Below are 16,221 nucleotides of genomic sequence, written 5' to 3'. Positions count from 1 at the left end.
TATGGTTCTACAATAGTATATAAGTTTCCATTGGTTTCTGTTAAGTCGACCCAAAATATCCGCAGGCTGATTCAGCGGTGCGCCGTGCCGGAGGGCAGGGTGCTTTCTGCCCTATATAAATAGGGCAGGACGCGGAGCCCCGTGGAAACAGCCTTAGCGGGAACGCTAGCTATAGTGATAGGTTGGGCTTCAGAATTAAAATATGCCCTCCTCACTGATGTGTGCAGGGTGATACAATGAACACTATTCTATGAGATAGGTGCTTGGACTATGAGTACAATAGGCTCACCAACCCAGAACGGAGATCCAAGTGACAGGACACAGGTAACTATTCTTTAGATTGGATTCTCTTATTCTCCACCAATGCCTGGACCTTATGAGATAAAATTATGAACTCTGATGATCCCATTCACTGAGACACACCATCTGGAGTTCTCTCAAACGCTACTGCATCCATTTCATCATAAGAATGTTGGAATGTTGGACTCCCAAAGTCCTGATATATTTATCAGCTGAGCACAAATTACTTCTCATAACTTCTGCAATAATTTTACCCTCATGATCTTGTATTATAGAAGAGCAACTGTGTCATTCTCTTTACTAAAAAAGGTGCATGCAGATAAATGAGCTCTGTATTTTCTACAGGTTGATTAGTCACTAAATATGCTGAAACCGGAGTACTCTATAAAGAATTGATCTTTGAGATAATGATGTATTCCAATTGCTTTCTCTTTCATCTTCACTACTGCTTCCAGAAAGCTGGGCATCAACCACAACCTAAAGCTGGGTACACATTAGACGATATGTACCCAGCCGATCTATCGTGCATGACACACCTGGCTGGGTGCCAGTATCGACAAGTGCATACACTTGCCGATGCCGGTAGTGACTGTGGGGGGAGGGGTTTGGGAGTGGCAGGGACATTGCTAGCAACATCCTCAGGTCTTTCTGCTTGTACAAAAGATCTGAGGATGCGAATGACAACCCGCAGGAATGCGCAACGGCATCGTGATAGTGGGTACACACTACACGATTTGAACAATTTGTCCTTCACATGCGTCGGAATCGGCCAAATCGCTCAAGATATCGGGTAGTGTGAACCCACCTTCAAAAAGTGGGCACAGGAAAGTAGAAGAACATTACGCTACTATGGCAAGATGTGGGAACTTTTGAAGAGACTGATATACCGGAATATGGAGCTATGCACCGCCAGGTCTAAGGATACTAACCATTTCATCTTCTGATTAGAAAGGATTATCTCAAAGAACTGAACGTTAAGCAACTGCACACGTACCCCTATTCAGATGTGTCTATATATGGACACACAAATGTTGATTGAGCTGAAATACTCTGTGCTACTAACATTTTTGTTCTCTCACTCAATATAGGTTATTCCAGCAATGCACACTTCAACTTAGGCACATCTGTGTGCACCATATCTGCAATAGTCGCTCAGATTTAAAAACTGCTTCAGTAAACAGTATATTAATATTCAGGTTCTAGACCAGACACCTAGATGTTAAGAGTCACTCAGTGTAAATTAAACGACTTAAGTGATTATAAGCCTAATTCAGAGATGTACAGAAGTCTGATGTTCACATACATCTCCAATGATTTGAGATCTGCACAGAAAACGTACTGCAAATATGCCAATCTCGTCCTGCAATAATGCTTGCAGGGACCTGGATGCCACAGCTATTGACAGGCTGCAGGCGTTCCAGGGTGGAGTCGGGGACAGTTTCCCAAACTGGAAGCTTGTCGCCTCTGTTTTCTGGGAGTGCCGTGGGCAGTTACTGTGACTTTCACCTCTCATTGGACTGGCCTTGGCAGCAGACATTCTGAGTAGCCTTATGCTAGGTACACACAAGACGATATGTTCAGCAAACGATATTGCTCAACGATCTCCCTTGAAATTCCTTGTGTGCTGGATGAACCAAAGATATCATGAACGACCAACTATCGTTCTACCATATGGAAAATGAACTATATCGTCCTGGTTGGCCTGCATGCATGGACGATATCGTTATCGTCCAGCGGGAGCACGCATCGTTGGTCGTTTAGTGCATACACACGGAACGATATATCGTTGAACAAAATCATTATCATTCAAAGATATCATCTTGTGTGTGTGCACCTTTAGGCTCAGATGGCCGATGATGCGACCGATGGTCACGATGTAGATCAGATGCTGAGTCTTTGGATGTAGCCCTTGGATCCAAGATGCCGGTAGTCGGCGTCTTTTTACACTAGACGCCTCTGTGGCATTATCCCAATTTTGTAGAAAGCTGTGCTATATGTGTCCATCTCTGTATCAGACCCTGTGTACTTGAGTGCATATTGTTTTGCAATTTTAATAAGCATGCCTTTCTGTATTTATTATTTGGCAAAATGATTTTGCCTTCGGTCAGACAACATTGTTGCCATTGCTGATCACAAAGGTTAACATGTGACTAAAAGGGGTAGCAGTCGGGAAGCCGATGGACGTAATCCCGACCACCGGCTTCCCGACTGTCTAATCCCGGCAGGGGTCTAATGACAGGCATCAAAATCCGACACCTGTCATTAGACCAACGCAGGGAGCCCGACACCCGACATCCCGATCGAAGATAAGCCGGGCGCGAGACACAGCCGTGGGGGGCCCTTAGGTTAGGGGCTCCCGGGGGGGACTTAGGGTTAGGCACCCCCCTGAGAGGTTAGGGTTAGGCTTAGGCACCCCCGGGGGACTTAGGAAAACATATTTAGTTATAAAGAAATCTTTCCAATTGGTGACACAACATGGTCTTTAGGAAAGTTTCTCTTAATTCAACTAAAATAAGTTTTGTATATATTTCTGCAAGTGCACATGCCCAAGACTCAAACGGGTAGAAGGAGGCACTGTGTATGTACTGTACCAGCTGTAATTCAATGCTGGCATGGCCTAGTCATGATCCCTCACCTCAAAACACTTATTCATTAAATTACAGCAGTGAATGGGACATACCTCCTTACAAAGGTAATGTCCTGCACAAATGCCACTAATGTTGGGCACACACCAAACATTTTGATGAGAGTGACAATTTTGGCACAGAGGGTAATTTGACTGAAAGGACCAAATTGTCCAACCCGAAATATGGTAAGAACCTTTGTTATGGTATCTGTTTCTACGAGGTCCATAGGGTCCACAGGGTTGACCTTGGGGAATAGCTGAATCTGGATCCACGGGCACCACGCTTTTGCTTCGTCCACAATGCACTGAGTCCATCTTCCTCTATACCCCGCCACAGGCACATCAGTTGGTAAGTAGCCAAGGCCGGAGGAGAAAAAAAACTGAGAGGGAAGACTGGAACACACAAGAATCATACTCACAGAAAGGGAGACGGAAAACCGGTGACCAGCCACATAGCCCATATGAAGCCAGGTGCGTCAGGGCGGGCACTTTGTGGACCCTGTGGCCCTCGTAGAAACAGAGATAACAAAGGTAAGTTATTACCATCTCTCTTGTTTTCTACTTCAGGTTCCATAGGGGGTCCACAGGGTTGACCTTGGGGATGTCCCAAAGCAGTACAACTAAGGGAGAAAACGCTTATGCGCTGAAAGGAGAATCCGGCGCCCGAAGGATGCATCCTGAGAGGTGAAGGTGTCAAACGCATAGAACCTTACAAAAATCTGTATGGAAGACCAGGCCTTACACAGCTGAACAGCAGAGGCGCCACGGCTAGCAGCCCACGAGGGACCCACAGACAGAGTGGAAAGAGCCTTAACAGAGGCCGGGACAGGTAAACCCTTCTGTGAATAAGCCTCACAAATAAAACGAAGCCAACGGGCTAAAGTTTGTTTGTTGGCAAGCTAACCCCTCTTGTGAAAACCAAAGAGGACGAACAAAGAATCAGACTTCTGAATGGAACTAGTCCGGTGCACATAAACTTTGAGAGCACAGACAACATCTAAGGAAGCCTCACCAGCCGAGAGATAAGGTGACTGAAATGCCGGCACAACTATTTCCTGATTAATGTGGAACTTAGAGACCACCTTAGGAAGAAAACTCGGACAGGTGCGAAGCACTGCCATTTCCTGGTGAAAAATCAGAAAAGGAGAATGGCAAGAAAGCGCACCCAATTCTGACACTCTTCTGGCCGAAGCAACAAAAAACAAACAGTCTTAACTGTCATCCACTTGAGTTACACCGACTCAAGAGGTTCAAATGGAGGACCCTGCAGGGCCCGAAGCACCACCGCCAAATCCCAAAGGAGCCACTGGTGGAACAAAGGGAGGCTGAATCCTGAGAACACCCTGGAAAAAGGTGCGGACATCAGGCAGAGTAGCGATCCTACACACAGAAAGTGCAGACACATGAACTTTCAAAGAAGCGAGGCGTAAATCTAGTTCCAATCCAGACTGAAGGAATGCCAAAATCCTAGAAACACGAAATGCTTGAGGATCGTAGTTTCTGGACTCACACCATTGAAAATAAGTATGCCACACTCTGCGGTAAATTCTGGCGGAAGCAGGCTTGCGAGCCTGTAGCATTGTGCTGATGACTGAGCTGGAAAAACCCCGGGACCTTAAGACTGATGTCTCAAGAGCCTCGCTGTCAAAGACAGACGACCCAGATCCAGGTAAAGGCAGGGCCCCTGTGACAACAGGTCCTGACGTTGAGGCAGAAGAAACGGAACGTTGATGGATAGGCCCCGAAGATCCGAGTATCAGGGACGCCTGGGCCAAGCCGGAGCCACCAGCAGAAGCGTGCCGCCGTCCTGTTTGAATTTCCGAAGGCCCCGGGGCAGCAGTGATATTGGAGGGAATAGATACGCCAGCTGAAATGTCAATTTCACTCACAGCGCATCCACCAGGCTTGCGCCGGCGTCTCTTGTTCTGGACCCGTACACAGTCCGTTTGTGATTGTGACGGGAGGCCATGAGGTCCACCTCCAGCAGTCCCCACCTGTCCATGAGTAGTTGAAATACCTCTGGGTGAAGGGACCATTCCCCGGGATGCACGTTGTGAAGGCTGAGGAAGTCCGCCTCCCAATTGAGGACTCCTGGAATTAAGACTGCCGAGATGGCCGGGAGGTGGCACTCCGCCCAGGACAGGATGCGCGACACTTCCAACATTGCTGCTCGACTGCGAGTCCCCCCTTGACGGTTGATGTACGCCACCATGGTGGCGTTGTCGGACTGAACTTGCATTGCCCTTCCTTGAAGAGCATGACCGGACAACTGGAAGGCCCTGTACACAGTCTGAAGTTCCAGAATATTGATGGGAAGAACTGCTTATTCCGCTGTCCAACGGCCCTGAAGTGAATGTGGACCCGACACTGCCCCCCAATCCCGGAGACTGAATCTGTCGTCAGCAGAACCCAGTGCAGGATCCAAAAAGGGCGGCCCTTGGTGAGATGAAATGTCTGAAGCCACCAAGCTAGTGACAGGCGCACCTCCAGAGACAACACCAGCATCTGAGTCCTGATCCGCTGAGGTAACCCGTTACATTTGGATAGAATCAGCCCCTGCAGGGGCCTTGAAGGAAACTGGGCATACTCCACCATGTCGAATGTCGACACCATGGACCCCAGAACTCTCATTGCTGCGTGAACCGACACCTGGGAACTCTTTAGACAACTGCTCACTCGTAGTTGTAGACAGGAAACCTTTTCCGGAGTCAGAAAGATCCTTTGCTGACGAGAATACAGAAGGGCTCCCAAATGAACCATCCTCTGGGATGGAATGAGGGAGGACTTCTTCCAGTTTATCAGCCACCCGTGCGCTTGCAGACAAGCGATCGTCAGGCGCATATGTTGCAGAAGTACCTCTGGAGAGCCTGCCAGCAACAGTAGGTCATCTAGATATGGCAGAAGCCGTATTCCCTGGCTGTGCAGATGGGCAGCCATGACAACCATAACTTTGGTGAACACCCTTGGAGCCGTGGAAAGACCAAAGGGCAGAGCCTGAAACTGAAGATACTGCTGGTGTGAAGAGGCTATAGGAACATTGAGGTAGGCGTCCTGGATGTCCAGGGAGACCATATAATCCCCCGGCTCCATAGCCAGAATGATGGAACGCAAAGTTTCCATTCTGAAAGGGGGCACTCTGAGGAACTTGTTCAACGATTTCTGGTTGAGAATAGGCCGATGAGACCCATTGGGTTTCAGAACCAGAAACAGAGAGTAGTAACCCGTCCTGCGTTGAGAAAGCGGAACGGGAACAACCGCTGCTTTCAGCAAGGACTCTATGGCTTCCTGAATCTGCAAGGCCTTGGTCTTGTCCTGAGAAAGACTCGTGCAGAAGAACTGTTGGGGGGTCTGTGATGGAAGGACAGGGCGTACCCCTGAGAGACCACTTCTCGTACCCAAGCATCCGTGGTGGTATTGCACCAACACTGTGCGAATTGAAGAAGTCGGCCCCCCACTCTGGGATCCCCCAGAGAGAGGCCCGTCCCATCAGGCTGAAGGGTTATCATCTGGCTTGGAAGCATGGCGTCTAGTGCTCCAGGCCTGCATCTTTGGTTTAGGGGCAGCCTTGGTTGACGACTTTTAATCAAACGAGTAACGTGAGAATCCACCGCAGGCGGGGTTTCACACTTTTTTCAATGACTAGCAGGAAACTGATAACTGGATGCTAAACGTTTCTGCGGTTGGAACCTTTTACTAGGCAAATGCCAGGCCTCCGCTATATGATCAGTCAGCTGGTCAGAGAGAGGAAAAACAGCCAAAGTCACTTTTGCCTGTTTAAAATTAGGATACTTGGACTTAGGGGCCGGGGCATCATCCTCTATATCGAGAATGGACCGCACCGCCCGCACCAATGCCGGCACATTAATGGAAGATTTCGGCTCTACTTCCAGGGCAGGGGAATCCGAATCAGAGTCCTCATGCAATTCTCCCTCATCCGAGGACGCCTCCGAGTCTGATAGCTGTGCGGACTGGGATGACAGAACCGTGCATTTTGACGCCTTGTGAGGCTTGTCACAAGGAGTCAACATGGTTTGAAAGGCGGAAGACGAGGCTGCCAAACTTTGGACTTAATTGGAGAACACATCCACCCAAGGTGGTTGATCCGTTTGCGGGAGACCCTGGAAGGGAATGACGGACTGCTGCGTCATTTGAGGAGATTGAAGATACATAGGGAACCCCCGCATATTGATGAACAGTCTGAGGCCCAGGGGGAGACCAATAATTGCGGTACACCCAGAGAAGGGGGGGGATGGCTGGTTGGGGTAACCCCCTATGGGGGAAAGCAGTCGGGACCGCCAGACGGTCCACGATGGAAGCCAGCACCTGAGAAAACACCACCCAAGAAGGATCCTGACCCGAAGATGGGGGGGTTAGAGAGACCAGATAACTGACGGCACCTTATACACAGTCCATCCTGTGAGAAATCCTCCGTATTCCCCCCTGCAGCGCAGCGTCTGCAGGAGAGCAGAGTGGGAGCCGTAGAGCGCTCAACTTCCTCATCAGACATTATAGAGAGAGATTGTGTATATATATATATATATATATATATACACACACTAGGGATGTGCAGGCTCGGATAGGTTCGAGTTTGCACGTGGAGTTCGGATTTTTCCCTCCAAAAAAACGGAACTCAGAACGAGGCAAAACGTCATCTTGCATGGACGAACATCATCATTCCTGGACAAAAGACCAGGAATGATGATGTTCGTCCATGCAAGATGACGTTTTGCCTCGTTCTGAGTTCCGTTTTTTTGGAGGGAAAAATCCGAACTCCACGTGCAAACTCGAACCTATCCGAGCCTGCACATCCCTAATACACACACACACACACACACACACACACACACACACAGTAGCAGTCAAAAGTTTGGACACACCTTCTCAATCAATGGTTTTTGTTTATTTAAATTATTTTCAACATCATAGATTAATACTGAAGACATCAAAACTATGAAAGAACACTTATGGAATTCTGTTGTTAACAAAAAAGTGTTAAAACGAGTCAAAATAGGTTTTATATTTTAGATTCCTCAAAGTAGTCCCCTTTAGCTTGGATGACAGCTTTACACACTCTTGGCATTCTCTCAATATTTGAACCCTGTTCTGCGTTATTCTAAGGTTATTTTTTGACTGAACTAATCCATAAGCCTTTCCCTTGAGTCTGGCCATGACGGTCTCCGATACATAGATGGTCACTGACTAAGTATTCTTCCATGTAGCCTTAATATATGTACATGATTTCCATTTTACTATATATGCCAGAGCCCCCTCATGACACTATATATGCCAATAATGCCAAAGCCCATATGCCAGCTATAGCACCTTCACCTTGGTTTACAATGTGACAGACAGGGTCACCAAACCAGCTAGGAGTATTGTAGCAAAATCTAAGTGCCACCACGGTGGTACTACTAGTTCTGCCACGCACAGCGCTTTGCCAGTCTGCCATACCCTGACTGCAGTGAATCACACTATGGCTGGAAAGATGAGTCAAAGGAAGCAGGCCGAGGGTTTAGGTGGAGCAGCAGGGTGGTCTGTAAAGTGAGGACTTCTGGACACTGTCCTCCATGATTGCTAAAGTAATGATGGTAAAAAAAAATACATTAAATAAATATATACTGTCCCACTGAGTGGCAATAAAATAAAACAACATTTTTTGAAGTAGAAAAAAAAACCGGCGCTTCTACGTCAGTTCAGGACGGCCTCTGGGTCTATATATAAAATTATAGCTGTGATAGAAAGTCCCTTCTATCAACACTTTTTGATAAAGAGCTCCATTAGGCGCTGACCCCCTGAACTCTTCAGCTGCTGTGGAACTACATGTCCCGGCATGTATGTATGTTATATGGCATGGTAGAACACACATGAGCTGATGAGGAACTGGAGTTAATGTGTTAAACTCTGTTGCACATATTGCCAAGTCACATTTTGACAATTTAAGTGACTGTTGGGAGCCAATTCCGACGTTTTTTTTTTTTTTTCTTTGTTCCTAAATCAGGGGTTTGGATAGCCAGCTACCTGTTCTATCAGTGATACAGTAACCAGCCCATTCTCCTAGATGTGATATGTATTTACCTTTTCTCCGTGCAGAAGACATCACCACTCACAGATCTTCCTGCAACACAGTCTGTATACAGTCACCGCACAGTGCACACACCTCCAATAAAGGTAAGTGAAGGATCTGAATTTGTCCCGCCCACTCAGTATTACGACTGGCCGATGGAGATGAGCCCCCACTGACACTGCCAATCAGAGGTGGGTAAGCAGATCTTAGGGTCACGCCCACTTGCGCCCCGCAAAAAGAAGAAAGGGGCAACGAAAAGCGCCTCCTCGACACTCGCTGCGTGCAAGGCTGACAGGAAGTGTCTCTGCAGGTTGCCACGCCCCCGCAATACTATTGCTTATTTGGGATTCAGATTATAGTGTCACATTGTGGGGATCGTTAAGCCACACCCCCTGATGGCACAGGCTTTGCCCATCCTTTTCACGATCAGGTTCACCGCCTTCTGATGTCACTGGATTAAACATTTTCTAAAGAGAAGAGAAAAAACGGAGCTTTATCTATTTCTGGTTGCAGCTGCATCATGTCCTGGAAAGCTGAGATTAAGGGATCTATTTACCTTGGATAGAGATTAGTGAATGGAGATAAAGTCCCAACCAAACAGCTCCTAACTGTAATTTTTCAAACACAGCCTGTGACATGGCAGATAGGAGCTGATTGGTTGGGACTTTATCTTGGTTCACTTTACCTCGATGCAAGGTTTAGTAAATAGACCCCTTAGGGTGATGCGACCGGTTACGTTGCACAGGGCAGAGCGCCCTTGGTGCGGCACTGTCGCAGCCCCTCAGCCCATGCATCTGGCTGACAGGGTACCCAGAATGACACCCTGCAGCCAGTTTTGGTGCTGCAGTGTCAGCGGAGCGTCCTTTAGGTGCTCCAGCCATGCACACTGTTCAACTGTTCATAGCGTTCTTAGGAATCCTGTTATGGGCCTGGTGGATGCTAACTGAAAGCAGCGCCTGTGTTTGCACAGGTGAGCGATTATTTGCTACTGCACTTGCGCAAACTATTTTGAAAACCACTAGAGCATAAGCAGCACTACTACTGGGGGTACTGCATAATGGGCACTACTGGGGGCACTGCATAAGGGGCACTACTAGGGGTACTGCATAATGGGCACTACTGGGAGCACTGCATAATGGGCACTACTACTGGGGGTACTGTATAATGGATAATGGGCACTACTGGGGGCACTGCATAAGGGGCACTACTAGGGGTACTGCATAATGGGCACTACTGGGAGCACTGCATAAGGGGCACTACTACTGGGGCATTGCAAAAGGGGCACTACTACTGGGGGCATTAAGGTGCTTATGGAATGGAAAGGACTACTCCCAGAGTGATGAGAAACTAGCGTGTCATGTTGACACGCCCTCATTTTTCAGTGGCCACCATCACGCACAACTTTTTGGCTTGCGGCACACATTTGGGGCTGGGGGCGCCATTTTTCATCTTGCCCTGGGCGCCAAATACCCTAGTTATGCCACTGGTTGCGGGTGTGTCAATGCAAGTGGCCTGCGTACTCAGAGCTGCTTCCACAAAGGCAAGTGCAACTGTTGATGCTAGATGTGATGGTGCACCAATTGTGGACTGTCCAGAACCACCGACAGTGTTAATGAATACAGAAGCACAGAAAGTGAGTGTCTCATGCTTTACACAGGTATCTGCATCAGGATAAGGCTGAAACTAGCATCTTCATATAATTGCTGGAGTGACTCCGCAGACAAACGCAAGTGCGGACACAGCTGCGTCTACCTATGAATCAGGCCCTAAGTGAGAAATCTAAATGAGAAAAAGTTTCTTTTCACATATATTCCTGCTTATTATTATGCAGTTACTGTGTTGAAGTCTTAGCAAAGACACATGCATTTGTACCCATCAACTCAGCTACAGGAATTGTCACCTTTATATTTGTGCTTAGGCAGTCAGCATTGCAGTATATGCATGAGAATTTTGTATACAGTAACCCACAGGTTCTCAAACTCAGTCCTCAGGACCCCAAACAGTGCATGTTTTCCATGTCTCCTCACAGAATCACAAGTGAAATATATAGCTCCACCTGTGGATCTTTTAAAATTTGTCAGTGAGTAATGAGTACACCTGTGCACCTGCTGGGTGACCTGCAAAATGTGAACTGTGTGGGGTCCTGAGGACCGAGTTTGAGAACCACTGCAATAACCCAATGTCTGCCTCTGCCAGGAGGTTTTATTATATTTTCTATTGGCTTCAATATCTCTTAACGACCTCCTGATAGCTCTCACTGACTCATACCCCTTCCTGACAGGCTGTTACTAACATATACCTTTACTGATGTTACTGACTCATACCCCTTACTGACAGGCTGATGTTACTGACACATACTCCTGCCTGATGGGCTGATGTAACTGAATTACTAATATACTAATGATATATAACCATACATGCCTACCCTCCCGTTTTTAGCGGGAGTCTCCTGATTTTTCGGGTAACCCCCCCGCACCCCTGGAAGGGTAGGCATGTCTCCTGCATTAGGAAGTGGGCAGAATGAGGAGAATTCCCACGGCGATCGCAGGTCTCCATGTAGGGGACGGGGCTTAAGACATGATTCTACATGAATCACGTCATTTGGCCCCACACCCTATGTAAATTCTAGCCAATCGCGGTAATTTACCGTGAGGGGGCGGGCCTTAATGACACAAATCACCAGGCCCCGCCCCCGTCACCACCCTCCTGCTTCTGTTACCCAGGAATAGATATTAAAAGGTAGGCAAGTATGTATATAACCCTTATTGACAGGCTGATATTACTGACTCATACCTCTTCCTGACAGGCTACTGTTACTGACATATACCCACAGCACAGACGGTGTAATGGTTAGCATTACTGCCTCACAGCACTGAGGTCGTGGGGTCGATTCCCACCACGGCTCTAACTGTGTGGAGTTTGTATATTCTCCCTGTGTTTGCGTGGGTTTCCTTCGGGTAGTCCGGTTTCCTCCCAAACTCCAAAAATATACTGGTAGGTTAATTGGCTCCCTACAAAAAATGTACCATAGTGTGTATGTGTGTGTGCATGTGGTAGGGAATATAGATTGTAAGCTGATGTGAATGGCCAAATATTCTCTGTACAGCGCTGCGGAATATGTGTGCGCTATATAAATAACTGGTAATAAATAAACACCCTTGCCTCACAGGCAGGGCTGGCAACAGAAATCACGGGGCCCGGTACACACATTTTTTTAGTCCCTCCCCCTGTCGCCGGGCCTGATGACAGGCTGCTGTTACTAACAGGTACACCTTCCTTACAAGCTGATGTTATTGACTCATACTACTTCCTGACAGGCTGATGTTACTGACACATACCCTTCCCTGACAGGCTGATGTTACTGAAACATACCCTTCCCTGACAGACTGATGTTACTGACATATGTGACTACTGACATCTATACAGAAGCAGATGTAGTAATCAGGTCGCCCCTACATATTATTGACTGCCCCCCACCTACACAACTATCCAGAGTCAGGGCCGCCAAGAGCCAAGGCGGGCCCCGGTAATAGGAGGCGTGGCCTAATCTCGGGAGGTGTGGCCACGCCCCCTGCCGAAAAAAAAAAAGATTTGCAGCGCCGCGCGCCGGAGAGGGGGGCGCTCTGAGCCCCCTCAGCCCGACGCAAAGCCAGGGGGGTCGCGATCAGTGTGATCGCTCCCCCGCACAGGCATAGGAGACTGCTGTGGCTACTGCTCAGCAGCCACGAGCAGTCTCCAACTGCAGCTCAGCACACGCCGTGTGCTGGGCTGCTGTGAGGGAGGGGGGGCGGCGTCGGGCCCCTCAGGAAGCCCGGGTCCGGGTAATCTGCACCCGCTCCCCCCCCCCTCTCGGCGCCCCTGCCCAGAGTCTCTGCATACACATAATGACAGTGTCACTGCTTGCCCAGGTTTCGCCCATTTCATGACAGCCAGGGCCAAGAGCTGGGGCCTTCCGGCAGACTACAATTAGGTAGGTAGCCCCAACCTTTCCCTCACCTCCTGTTCGCAAATTGCCACTGGCAACCCCTATCTCCCCGTCGGTGCTATATAAAAAAAGGATCAGCGTCTCTGACCAAGGGGTTGGGGGTTGGACTGTGCCTACTGGGAAATCTGCTACTGCAGATATACACCTTCCTGACAGGCTGATGTTACTGACCCAGGTGATGTTTTTACAGGCATCTTCCTGGCAGTCTGGTTTCAGTGTATTGTTCCTTAATTTTAACAATATTTAAAATAAAATAAATGTTATTTTATTTTCTTTCCCTATCGAATCCGTGAAGAAAGTCATCCAGATGTACAGTATTGCTGTATATGTCTGTCCAGATGTCAGGTCGTGAGGGTGCTTTCAAATTAGTGCTGAACTCCACGAGACCTATGCACTCTTGATACTTCTTTTCAATGCCCCAGAATGCCATACATGTGGCCTTGCATGTTAGAATTGGAACATCTATTCAGAGACAAACTGATGTATGATCAGTTCTACACTGCGTAAATATGGTGCAGAGCATTCGGCATGGTGAGGTATGTTTGATTGTGCATGATTTATTTAATTATGGAATGCTTAATTAAAAAGAGGACATTAATTGATGGCAATGGAGTTAATATTAATGGTGTTATGATTAGGGTGTATTAAGAATGGGAAGGCCAAGGCATGCTTGAAGGATGAAGGGAGGTTGCCAGAGGAGAGGAGTAAGTTGATTAAGTGTGTAATGGGTTACAATTCTTAAGGGGTGGGATCGGAGGGAGGTCAGAGGGTATAGGGTTGGGAGAAGAGGAGAGAACAGACTTCAGCGCTAGACATTGGTGGCGGTGGACAAGATTGGCAGTCCTGGTAGAGGAGAGGGAGTTGAGATATTGCAGAGATAAAAAGGATCGGAGATGAGGGCTTTGAAGAAGGAATGTTTAGCGAGTGAGAGAGCAGAGCTATAAGATGAGAGAATGCACGCATCATGGTGGAAGTTGGTATCAAAGCGCGACATCCTCCAGCTGTGTTCAGCAGAATTTTGGAGAAAGCAGGTCAAAGTTAACAGCTGGTGCAGCATAGTTAAGGATAGTAGAGAGCATAGTCATAGAAGGGGACTGCTTGCTCAGGGTAGGAGAGGGTAGTAATGTTCTAGAGGAGAGGAGAAACTGGTGTGGTCAAAAGCAACAATATTTATTATTATTTAGTTATTAACCATTATTTAGTGGTTTTGTAGCTCTGCTTGTTGATTTTGGAAAAAGCTGACAAATTTGTTACCTCACAATGCAGTTTTCACATATGGGTTTCTCTGCATTAGTCACCGACATTCCTGTGGCCATCCTGCTCTGTAGCTTCTGAACCTGGTGCCAAATCTTCTATGCCAGAGTTCCAATGACTGTGATTCAGTTGTCATCATCGCATAGTAGTGTTGTTTGTCAAGGACATACAATTGCTGACATCTTGTGCCTGTAGCTATGTTCCCTCTTCTGTTTCTCACAATGCACTTTCCTTTAGTGAAGTGAACTTGTGGCCTCTCTGTTCAAGGACAGAGATGGCTATAAGCTTTGTTTCCATTTCTGGTACATAAAGTACATATTGTAAATCTGTGACTTTGTTCCTGTTCCAATTTTTAAGCTAGCTTTAAATGTGCTAACTTTAGTCCTAACGTTACTTGATTGCCTATTCCTTTAATAGTGACAGAGTCACATTCAGTTAACTTGGTGAACCATTGTTCATTGTAACTGAAATGCCTTGTTGTGCGTCTATCAATATACTAGTAATCCTGTCTCGGCTATAAAACTCAGGGCTGACTCATCTCTGCCATTGCATTTCTTGCTTTGTATATGATTAACATTCTTTTGCTTGCACTCAATTAATTTATGACGTATGTTGTGACAATTATAACACCTGAATTAAAATTTTCTGAATTTTTAACTTTTTGTATGTAATGCAGTAGTCTCAGCACTCAAATCAGAGGGCACACATTCTTGAAACTGTAATAACATTGTTCTGACTGTGGCCCTGATTCACCCACAGCTATTGCGAGCGGCCAGGATTATGGTCGCAATGGTCAAGACCATCGCGACCATCGGGCTTTTGACGAGACCCTTGTGGTAGGGTCTCGTGGCCGCAAGCCCCAGACAGCTTCTGGCTCTAATAGAGCCGGAAGCTCTCCCACTGACATCACTGGTGATGTCAGTGGGGCCGCACACAAACAGCAGGCGTTCGCTTGGGAACGCCACCGTTTGTGAAGCCACCCCCCGCCACGCCTACAAAACGGGGCGAGCTGTCGATCAACATCGACAGCCGCCCCTTTTGTAGTGAACCACGGAGCGAGAGACTGTCTCTCTCGCTCCGGGGCTTGCGCACATTCAGTGCGGCCGCTGCGCATGCGGGTCTGAATCAGGCCCTCTGTCTGTTGTTACCTTTGCTGTGTTTGCCTCCAATGCCAAAACCTGGAATTCAAACTCAAGCGTCAAGTTCTGCAGTATTGCTGTAGCAATCTCTTCATCATCTACTTGCACTCCAACAGAAGTTAGTTGCTGAGAGACAGACATAATTTGTCTACGTAATCGCTCATACTGCTGCATTCATTTAATTTGGTGTTATACAATACAAGTCTTAAATTTAGCCTCTTCATGAGATCTCCGTCTTGTTACGCTGCTTGCATGTCTTTTGCTGACTCTTTCCCATGTATTATAGAGTATACTGTACGTGTTGCTCTCCACTTAAGCCTATGGTTTCCATAGTTTTATCTACAGTATATCATCTGGGCTTGCATCTGAGTCTATTGTGACCTTCCACAACCTTCATGCTTAATTGCATTTCCAAAGCAAACTTGCAGGTTGTATAATTGTCAGCACCTTTTAGCTTGATAAATCCCATTATGGGTGTACTGTAGCTCCTGTATTTATTCTTCTTTCAGACATAACTGTGCAGCTTCTGTACTTTAATCAGCTTCACTGCTGCCATACTGCACTGTAAACACTCTGTCTTTACTCTGGGCATATTCAATTGCCCACGTAATTCTATCTGCAAAAATTACATGGACATTGCCACCATTATTGAAATACCATGGCTATGTGCGCTCCTTATAGCCGCAGTATTCACAGCGGCTATAGGATTACTGGCTGCACAACCCCACTCCCCACCACCAATTACTTTTCATCACCTCCCATAGACATAGCTCACAGGCTCTGCTCAGAGCGGGCAGAGGGCTCACCCAGGGCTGGGCACCCCCACCACTTACGGTAAGTCCGGGTATAGTCA

The 16,221-nt window shown here is 47.4% G+C and overlaps 1 protein-coding gene across 3 annotated transcripts in view; it reads right to left on the bottom strand.

The window, feature by feature from the left end:
* Positions 1 to 9,299, bottom strand: part of ERICH1 (glutamate rich 1) — an 83,212-nt gene extending 73,913 nt beyond the window's left edge. For all 3 annotated transcript variants that reach the window (XM_088479757.1, XM_088479758.1, XM_088479759.1), the window contains exon 1: positions 9,002 to 9,299. In XM_088479757.1, the coding sequence (XP_088335883.1) occupies positions 9,002 to 9,023 (22 nt within the window). In that variant the 5' untranslated portion in view covers positions 9,024 to 9,299. The remainder of the gene's footprint in view (positions 1 to 9,001) is intronic.
* Positions 9,300 to 16,221: the final 6,922 nt, after the last annotated feature.

Source organism: Taudactylus pleione, unplaced genomic scaffold (genome assembly GCF_031769625.1).
Source record: "Taudactylus pleione unplaced genomic scaffold, aTauple2 ptg000244l, whole genome shotgun sequence".
NCBI classification, from domain to species: Eukaryota; Metazoa; Chordata; class Amphibia; order Anura; family Myobatrachidae; genus Taudactylus; species Taudactylus pleione.
This window is presented reverse-complemented; position numbering and strand designations above follow the sequence as displayed.